Source organism: Camarhynchus parvulus, chromosome 12 (assembly GCF_901933205.1).
Source record: "Camarhynchus parvulus chromosome 12, STF_HiC, whole genome shotgun sequence".
In the NCBI taxonomy this organism is placed as follows: domain Eukaryota; kingdom Metazoa; phylum Chordata; class Aves; order Passeriformes; family Thraupidae; genus Camarhynchus; species Camarhynchus parvulus.
This window is the reverse complement of record NC_044582.1, coordinates 8,604,981-8,614,357: the sequence shown is the minus strand read 5'-3', so window position 1 is coordinate 8,614,357 and position 9,377 is coordinate 8,604,981. Positions and strand designations below refer to the sequence as shown.

General features: G+C 56.3%; 2 protein-coding genes across 3 annotated transcripts; both read right to left on the bottom strand.

Moving 5' to 3' along the window:
- Positions 1-2,480, bottom strand: LOC115908250 (histone H2A type 2-B). 2 transcript variants are annotated; one of them, XM_030956714.1, is made up of 2 exons: positions 2,462-2,480; positions 1-2,242 (listed from the first exon to the last, which is right to left on the bottom strand). In XM_030956714.1, exon 2 carries the CDS (start codon positions 2,174-2,176, stop codon positions 1,796-1,798), a length of 381 nt encoding a protein of 126 aa, XP_030812574.1. In that variant the 5' UTR covers positions 2,177-2,242; positions 2,462-2,480; the 3' UTR covers positions 1-1,795. The 2 variants fall into 2 exon arrangements, with proteins under 2 accessions (XP_030812574.1, XP_030812573.1); XM_030956713.1 differs by lacking the exon at positions 2,462-2,480 and adding an exon at positions 2,314-2,365.
- A 1,381-nt stretch (positions 2,481-3,861) lies between these two features.
- HMCES (5-hydroxymethylcytosine binding, ES cell specific) lies at positions 3,862-9,310 on the bottom strand. Its single transcript, XM_030956736.1, has 6 exons — positions 9,128-9,310; positions 7,264-7,407; positions 6,805-6,924; positions 6,107-6,267; positions 5,448-5,640; positions 3,862-5,033 (listed from the first exon to the last, which is right to left on the bottom strand). The coding sequence occupies exons 1-6, from the start codon at positions 9,308-9,310 to the stop codon at positions 4,827-4,829; spliced, it is 1,008 nt and encodes a 335-aa protein (XP_030812596.1). The 3' UTR covers positions 3,862-4,826.
- Positions 9,311-9,377: the final 67 nt, after the last annotated feature.

The window sequence follows — 9,377 nt, the reverse complement described above, 5'->3', positions numbered from 1 at the left end:
TTCAACAGGGAACCAGTTTAATCAGATATCAGGTTTGCACCATTCTTTTCAGAATCACAAGTTCTGCATTTTTCTAAGAAATACAAAGCACTCTCAGGTTTACAGAATGCTGGTCCTGGAGAAAACAGGAGGGAGAGAACAAGACACTAGGATACAGACACTAAGGATACTGGGCAGCAGAGAGGAAACTGCTCATCCCCACCTCGCTGGTGGCAACAGCCCTGCAGGAGGCAGAGAGCTCCCGGGGGGCTGTGCCCTGCTGTCCCCACCCCACTGGGACGGTAGGACACCTCCAGACCCCCATCAGCACCACACCAATGCACACAGCGCTCCCACACACCCGAATGGAAATCCCCTGCATTAAGCCAGCTGACATGCATCCAGGTTCTACTCTAGGTAACATTAAACTCAGATCCAGGGTAAGATACTTCATCCACAAGATTAACAGCTGATTCAATAGGTTGAACACATGCTACTTACAGCAAATAAATAGAAGATACTCTTTTTTTTTTACTTAAAAACCGTGTGATGAAGGTCTAGGTGGGACTGCCTCGACACTGCTGCATGCACACACGTATCAGCCTCACAGAAGCAGCTGGGCAGCAGGAAAGCTGTCTCTGCATCACCTATTCACGGGGTCACGGGACAGCTATCCTGCCCCCATGCTCAACATTAGCCACACAGCCGGGAAATAAACATGGCACTAGCCAGGAGTGGGCTTTAATGCAAACTGTAGTGGTTTTCAAAAGAAATATTAATCCATAAAGGGTTACAATTAACAGATATCATCATCACTTTTATTTCTCAGAGCCAGAAATAGTGCTGAACAAACAAACAACAACAAAAAAAAGAGACAGAGTATGTAATTTCCAGAAGTGCAACCAGGGTACAGGGCAGCTCTCAGCGAGACGAAGGGCTTCTGCAGCTGGGAGAGGAGGGGAGCCATGGCAGAAGATGGCAGCTCCCGCTCCCGGCGGGCGCCTGACCTTGCGACGCTCTCCGAGGGGATTTGTCACCGCAGCCTCCACCCCACCCCGCCACCGGGACCCACGGCTTGGGGAACACCGAGCACCCCAGCACCCACCGAGCCAGGGAGCTGCAGGGAGGTGACTTTACAGGGAGGTGACTGTACCCAAAAATAGAAACCTTAAAATAAATAGGACTAAAGCTTCTTTACAGTAGGCAATGCACTAGTTTAACCATGAACAAAACTAAGACTAACAGCCACTCCGTGCCGATGGAGAAACTTTTTCTCCTCTTCACGTTTTCCAGCCCCCTGCCCTCGCAGCTGCAGTGCGGCCAGGATGGCATTGCTGAGGATGGAGGCGGGGGCACGGCAGCAGCGAGTACACACCGGGGCGAGCAGGGCTAGCCGGGGGGGCCCTGCACAGTCCCGGGCTGGCGGAGGGGAGAGGCAGCCGGGGGCGCCTGCGTCCATCCCTCTGCCAGCCACAACAATCCTCAGCAGCTACCAGCAGCTCTGCACCGTGACCTAACCGCACGGCTCCAGATGTCACCACTGCCAGCAACTGCGATCCAGCTGCCTCCTCCAAAACCACTTCTTCCAGAGGGAAGAGAGGCAGAGTGGGGGCAGAAGCAGGGCCCGACCTCACCCATGCTCACCCAGCACCCTGCCACGGCCCAGGGCAGAGGGGCAGTGAAGGGCTGGTGGGTGCTGCCAGGGCTCACCACCGGCCAGGGCTGAGGGGCAGGACGGGGAACCGCAGCCCCAGTGGGAGGAGAGGTGAGGCAGTGGTGAGAAGGGAGCTGGGGGCGGGGGGACGGGGGGCAGCGCTCACTTCTTGGAGCTCTGCGTCTTCTTGGGCAGCAGCACGGCCTGGATGTTGGGCAGGACGCCGCCCTGGGCGATGGTCACGCCGCCCAGCAGCTTGTTGAGCTCCTCGTCGTTGCGGATGGCGAGCTGCAGGTGCCGCGGGATGATGCGCGTCTTCTTGTTGTCGCGGGCCGCGTTGCCCGCCAGCTCCAGGATCTCAGCAGACAGATACTCCAGCACGGCCGCCAGGTACACCGGCGCCCCGGCGCCCACCCGCTCCGCGTAGTTACCCTTCCGCAGCAGCCGGTGCACCCGCCCCACGGGGAACTGCAGCCCGGCCCGCGACGAGCGCGACTTGGCCTTGGCCCGCGCCTTTCCGCCGGACTTCCCCCGGCCCGACATGGCCGGCAGGCAGCGGCCCCTCGCCCCCGCCTCTCAAGCAGCGCCGCGCACAGAGGGTCCCGGCGCCTGCGGGGAGACAAACGCCGTTACACCGCGCGGGGCCCGCGCCGTCCCCGCCCGCGCCGCGCCGCCCTTACCGCAAGCGCTCCCGCCGCTCCGCGCCGCGCGCCGCCCGCCGCCGCACTGCCCGGCCCGCCGCCGCCGCGCCGCGGATATCGCTGCCCGCCCGCCAAGCGCCGCCTCCCATTGGCCGCCGCCGCTGCCGCCACGGCGCTGATTGGTTACCGTGCCGATCCCTGATTTGCATAGGGCTCCCAGCGCCCCGGCTCCGCCGCGGGCCGGCGCCCAGGGCGGGCGGCGAGGCAGCTCTGCCTGCGCTCGGCCGGCCCCGGAGCTCGCCGGGGCTCCTGCACCCCCTAGCTGCTTCTGGCGGCGTCGGGGCCCAGGATGGAGGGAGGGGTGTTGGCCCGAGCTCCCGTGGGTGTGCCCGTTTGCCTTGCCCAAACCCACGGGCCCTTCCTCGGCCAGCGGGATGTCTCTCCCGGGAGGATACCAAAGTCTGCGGGTGAGGGCGATGCTATGGGGAAAGAACCCCCGATAGGGAGGGCAACCCCCAGCGAGTACCACCTTCCCCTGTCTCCTCCCCATGTATCAAAGGGGAAAGTTTCCCCCAAACCAGTTTCTGTGGACAGGCCGGGTTGATTGTGGTCATCTCTGCGCCAGGTTAGAGGAACTGCCTCAAATAGCCTTGGGCGAGCAGCCAGACTCCAGTTTAAAGGTGATGTAGCTTAGCAATAAGGCATCCTCATTAAACACTCTGTGTAGGGGGGTTTTGGGGTTTTTTTGGCCATGCTGGTGGTGCTCACAGTCTGGAGGGAGATAACCTGTACCCTGTGCCTTTGCATTGCCCCTGCATCCCCAGGGGATGGATTATGTTCTCCAGAGCTGGGAAAGTTGAGCATCCCTCCACTCGTGCTCAGCATCTTCACTCCCTCCACAGCAACTGGAGACCTGAAATGAATTCGAGATGAGCTGGTGACCTTTAGAAAAGCTTCATCTGCAGTTAGCACTGACTAGGCTGGGGCAGCTGAGCAGCTCATCCTGGAAGAGTGAGGGGCAGGCAGGGAGAGAAACCTCCCGTTGTGGCTCCTGCACGGACAGGCATCAAGGTGACAGTGCCAGGAGCTGCTAATACAGTAATTCTCTTGCCTCAAGTCATGGTGACAGCAATGAGGAGCCAGCTAGCAACAGGCTCTCTGGATAGAAATCCTAATCCCACCCCAGCTTCCCCTAAGTCATGAAACCTGTGCTCAGCTGCCTCCGGAGCACGCGAGGGATTCAGGGGCAGATTTCATTCCAAGAGCACTTGGGTCTCCCCAGGTGTCCACCCTGTGGCTCCTGCCCTGGCTCTGCTGTCCCTCCCCAGGGACAAGCTCAGCTAGAGCCACCCTTGCAGCTCCCCAGGGACAGATGACTCTAGAGGAGCCCCAGAATCACCCCCCAGGGAACATTTACCACTGGCAAATGGACAAGATCCACCAACATGGCCTTGCAGAGCTCAGACCCCAAGAGCTCAGCAGTGGGTAGGCGGTTTGCTCCTTAGCAGACAGAGAGGAGGTACAAGCTCTGCCTGCAAAGCAGGAGCACTGGGGCTGCAGTGGGCAAGGGGCACAGACACACACATGGACGAGGGCACAGCACAGCCAGCCACTGAAGCCCATTTTATTGTTTCCAACACAAAGGAAGTACTGATTTCTAGCAAGGATTTCAGTGTGTGTAAGGCTTTTGGTCTGTAACATCTGGCTCTGTTTACAAAATCCCTGACCTCAAAAACAACAGCCCTATGCTGTTCTGTAATGGCACTTAGGTTATCTGGGCTTTAATGACTGGCCTTTTCAAATAAGGCAGAGTGCATCCCTCCCCAGATCAAGGAAATCCTCTCTAAGTCTTCAAATCTCATTAACAAAATGATTGTACAAACAACGTGACAGACACACTGTTCCACAGCAGGGAAACCTAAGCCAAGTCCAGTTCCTCCCTGTGCCCCTTGAACATCTCCTTGTTTAGGAGCCATGAATGCACATAGCAATGCTGGTGCAGAGCAGGGTGGATCTGGCAGATCTTTCCAGCCTGGGGCTTCCTCATAATATTTACTGCTTGCTCCTCAGCACCACAGCCAATCTTTTGAGGGCAAGAGCATTGGAAAGGAGTTTGTACAGAATCAGTGTGGAATTAAGTGGAAAAGAGGTATAAGTTTAACACCAAAAAAAGGGAAGAGAAAACCAAACAGAAAGAGACACGAACTATGAACATTGTCAGGAGGCAGAAGTTATTCATCCCCAGCAGGCTGAGATGCTTCTCAGGGTTCTCAGGGCTTTATCTTCGCTTCTCTCCCTGCATGACTGGCAGGGAGGGAGGCCACAACAGGTTATATTCACTCCCATCAGCACAAGACAAAGCTAAAATCTTTACAGACATCAACCTTTAACAAAACACAAACAAGACAGATAACAACCTAGAGCAGCAGATCAACACCTGAGAGGCTTGGATGATTTCAACACCAGTCTGCAAAGCCTTCCAAAAATATCATTTCTCACTCTGCTTAGGAAAATCAGGGGTAAAAGAGATGGCCAGCCATCTCAGCTGGTGCCTAAGCCTTGTGTTTCTTCGCAGCTGGCTGTCCCTGCTTCCCCAGCCACTGCTGCAGGACATCTGCGCTGGTTTTCTTGGGCGAAGGGCTGTGGATGAACTGACTTGTCCACTTGGGCAAATCGTTTTCTTTCTTCTGGGGAGAGCTCTCTTGGGATTTTTTTAACCAGCCCAGCATCCCTTTGTTGCTTGGGGTGGCTTTCACCTCCTGCATAGACAAAAGACAGTGTGAGGGAAGTCAGAGGCACAGAGGGAGCAGGGCAGCCACCCAGCTGCAAGAGCCGGTCCAGAGCAGGATGTGGAGGCTGGAGCAATAGCCCTGCCTGCAACCAGGCACATCTGTGGGAGGTTCCCCAGACTGCTGTGAACAAGCTTGTTCCAAGACCCATTTCACATGGAATTTGCCTCATTTGGCAGCAAAATCCTGGCATGGGCTGCCAGTTTTATTTCTGGAAGCAGAGGGAAGGGAATCTGTCCAGGGCTCAGCACTCCAGCATCAAGCACGGGCATGCTCTGCAGTCATTGCCTACTGCCACTCCTCCTGCAGCCTGGCAGCTCTGATCCAGCTCAGAGACATCCTTGTGGCTGAGCTCCCTCCTGCCAAGCCCCCAGCAGCACCCACCTTCCTGGCTCCCAGCTCGATGGGTGCAACACACTCGGGTGTGTTGTTGCGGATGTTGTTGACAAAGGTGGACACTGGGTGGAAAACAATGTTCTCCGTGGGCTGGATGAGTTTAACAGCTTCTTGGGTTGGCACTTCAGCAAAGTCCAGCCATTTCCTGATGGCTTCATCCCCATCCAGGATAGCTGGCATCCTAAAAGATAGGACAGTTGGAGCCAAAGCTCAGCAGCAATATGTCAGTGTGGTGGCAAAAGCCAGACTTGTGAGCTAGCAAGGAGCTGGCATCTTGGGGGAAACAGGGAAAACTGAAACAGCAGAATGCTCTTCAGCAAGGCAGAGGGTGCATTCACTTCATCCAGGTAGCTGATTTGCTGGAAGAGGCAGAGGGGTTTACTGCCAGGCCCTGGTCAGGCAGGGAGACCAGTTCCAGAAAGTGATCCAATTCCAACTGCCATCCACAGAGCACAAGGATGGTGATTTATGGAAAGGGCATGAGCTGGTGGCCCAAAATGAATCAGTAATGTTGCAGCACTTCTCCCCTAGAGCAGGAGGAGGCTACTGCACTCTGTGCCTGTGTGCTGCCACACTGGTGTCTAGAGGTGCAGGTCTCCTGCTTCATCCCCCTCCACCCTGCAACCCCCTTTCCTGCTCTCACTTGCCTGTGATGGATGAAGCTCACGTCCTTGGAAGCATCCACGGTGATGATGGTGTAAGTGTAAAGCATTTCTCCTCCCCCTGGTGGCTCCCAGCAGTCAAAAATCCCAGCCATAGTAAGCAACCTCCATCCTTTCCATTCTTCATCTCCCTCTGTCTCCTTGTCCTGCAGGAGAGAGGCCCCATTGTCCTGGTCACCACGGTCAGCCAAAGCAGCACAGATCTGCCAGTGCTGAGGCAGGTCAGTGACTCAGATCTGTCATGAACAGAACTAATCTGAGGCTCTCCAGGAGTCTCTCTACTGATTTGAGGTAACTCCAGGAGAGGTACCAGGACCCTCATCTTCCCACAGGGAAGCCAGTGCTCTCCTCCCCATCTGAATATCCCAGCCACTGGTTCAGCCAAATGAAAGAGGTAGTGAAACTCCCAGCCCAGTCCCCTGTGAGCCACACTGCCCACCCATGCAAATATCCGGCACGTGGGGAGCAGTGACCGTGACGGCAGGGACGCTGTGTCACCTTTCACAGCCTGGAGACCGCTGCGGTGGGGACCGCCAGCCACAGGGGGTGACAGAGTGCCGAGCCCAGCACGGCCCTGTGGGATGGGCAGAGCAGGAGGGAGGTGGGCTTTTCCCCAGGCAGCTGAAGGGAGCAGGGGCCCAGAGCTGGGTGCAAGTGCTCAGACACAGCAAGGGACTCCATACCGTGGCATCCTTGGTCTGGGGGAAGTAAATGAAATAGGGCTGCTTCCCCCCACTCTGCTGCTGCCACTCGTAGAAGCCATCTGCCAGAACCACGCAGCGCTTGCCCTTGAGGAGAGCACCCTGGGGAGAGACAGCACAAGTGAGCAGTGAACAGCAGCCCCAGGCGGCCTGCAATGGCAGAAGGGCTCCTGCAACCACCCAGCCCTCTCGCTCCTTCCCAGGACTTTCCTGAATTGCCTCTGGGATGCACAAATGCCACCAGCAGTGCTATGCTGAGCTTTACCAGTAAGTGCCTTTTCAGCTCTTCTGTTTTAGTGAAACCCCAGCTTTGCAGTACAGGCACTTGCTCCCCTGTGCAATGGCAAGTGGTGACCAGGACTGGCCCAGCAGATGTTTCTGCCCTGGTTTTGCTGACTAGAGGATTTCTTCAAGCAGGACACAAAGGTGGCAGCAGCTCACCTTGTAGGAGGACTTGCTCAGCATGGTATCACTGCGGCAGTTGGAGGTGTTGAACTGCAGTTTGGAGGGGTTGTCCTGCTTGAACCAGGAGGGCACCAGGCCCCAGCGCATGTCCATGAGAACCCGCTCGGAGGAGTCAGCATCCTTTTGAACAGAGAAACACCTCAGGTCAGAGCAACGTCACAGAGACCACGAGCATCCCCACGGCTTCAGACAGGTGTTTTGGGAAGTCCTGTGGAAGTGGCTTTGCCCCCTAAAAGTGGGGATCTGGCCAGCATCTCTGCCAAGAGAAGCTGGGGCTCACTGCCCCACCCTCACAAGCCACGTAGAAATAGCCACTAATTATAACCCTTGCAGATTCTTAACAGCCTTCATGTAAGAATTAATCTTCAGAAAGCACATTAATATTTTGCAGGAATAAAGAACTCTCTCTGTGAGGCTCACCCAACTCTCTGGAAGAATTAACACAGCTTCTTTTTAGTGGAAACGGCAGGAGACATGAAGTCCAGAGCTCTTGAGTAAACAGCCATGTCAGGCTGGTGTCAAAGTCCTCAAAGCCTCCCCTGGTGACACCAAAAATCCCAAAGGGGGAAAAGCCTCATTTTCATTTTAATAATGTGATTTCTGCTAACCTGGTGCACTTTGACTGCTTCTGCTTTGCATATTACCTGCCCTTGGACAATGGAAACAGTTTGTGGCTTTCGATTCTCCCCCAGCTTGCTCTCACTTTCTGCCCACAGCTGCCAGTGCTGGCAGCGCCTGCTGGGCTGTTTGCTCCCAAAGGAGTGCAGCAGACAGACACACAAACACACCTACTATGGGTGTGTGTATGCAGGGATGTTTATGTGTGCAGTTCTGTGAAGTCTTTCAGAGCCTCCCTCAGGGCAGGGGTGGCAAAAAGGGACACCCTGCACAGCACCAGCATCCCAACAACTTGAACAGTGATGGACAACTAAGCAAGTGTCTGCCTGTGACCTGTACCACACTCCCTGCCCCATATTCCTCTGCTCCATCAGCTCCACTGCCTGCTCTTAGGGGGATGTGAGACCCCTAAAGCAGGACAGGAGGGCATGAGGCTGATGGCATTGCCCACAGCACTCCTGAGTGGTCCCACCAAGGGTCCCATATTAACCTGATCACCGGTGCCAGTAACGGCTGTGAAGTGCAGCTGCCCCAGCAGCTGGGGAGGGAGAGCAGAGCAAGTCCAGATCGGGGTGTTCCGACTGAGCACACCCCGTTTCACCCCGCTGAACGCCAAAGAGCAGCAGTTGGCCGGGCAGCCCTTGTGTGCGAAACCAAACGAGCAGCACCAACAACCCTAGAGGCTGCCCAGGTTGTCCTGGGGAGGTCATATGAGCTTAAATTATGTACACCACAGGTGTACAGCTACTGGCCTGCTCGGGAGTTGAGATTTTCTTTTTCTCTTTGCCCTCTTCTACTACCAATATGACCTGGATACACGCCGCAGAGTTACGAAATCAAAAAAAAAAAAAAAAAAAGGTGCCTCAGGAAAGCCAATTCAAACCAGCAGAGTAATTACAGACACTCGCAAAAAAACTCTACTAAGGTTAAGCACTTACACAAATTTTTGCAGAAAACATAAACACTGTGGTGGAAACACAGTACCGATTCCCCTCCTCCTTCTGAACGTGTAAATATTAACAAGAAGCGACATTTCAGCCATTACAAAATTGAATACCTGCCACGTACAGCAAAGCGAAACGAAACAAACCACGGCCGTTCAGAGCGAGTCCCTCACCCCCGGGGAGGCACGGCCTGCTTCCCTCCGCTCCGCTTTGAGCCGCAAGACGCCCAGCACCCGCCCCCCGCCGGGATGCGGCCCCGCGGAGCCAGGGAGGGATACCTGGTGGAGGTGGCGGCGGGAGAGCAGCACGGGGCCGCTGGACTGCGGGCCCTTGTTGTAGGAGGGCTGGTAGCGCTCCTGCCGCACCCACTCGGGCTGCCGGTGCCGGCCCCGGCGGTCGCGGTAGGCGCAGGCCCGGCGCAGGTTGTCGGCGGCCAGCGAGCAGGCGGTGCGGCCGCACATCCCGCCCGCTCTGCGGGACACCGGGCTCCGCTCCGCTCCCGCCCGCCGCGGGGAGGGGCCGCGGCCG

Bases quoted from the DNA above. Each gene is read 5' to 3' on its own strand.
- HMCES (XM_030956736.1), bottom strand. From the start codon at position 9,310: ATGTGCGGCCGCACCGCCTGCTCGCTGGCCGCCGACAACCTGCGCCGG. The intron at 7,408-9,127 runs GTATCCCTCCCT...TCTGTTCAAAAG, and splicing joins CCCGCCGCCACCTCCACCAG to GATGCTGACTCCTCCGAGCG. The intron at 6,268-6,804 runs GTATGGAGTCCC...TCTCTCCTGCAG, and splicing joins CCCAGACCAAGGATGCCACG to GACAAGGAGACAGAGGGAGA.
- LOC115908250 (XM_030956714.1), bottom strand. From the start codon at position 2,176: ATGTCGGGCCGGGGGAAGTCCGGCGGAAAGGCGCGGGCCAAGGCCAAG.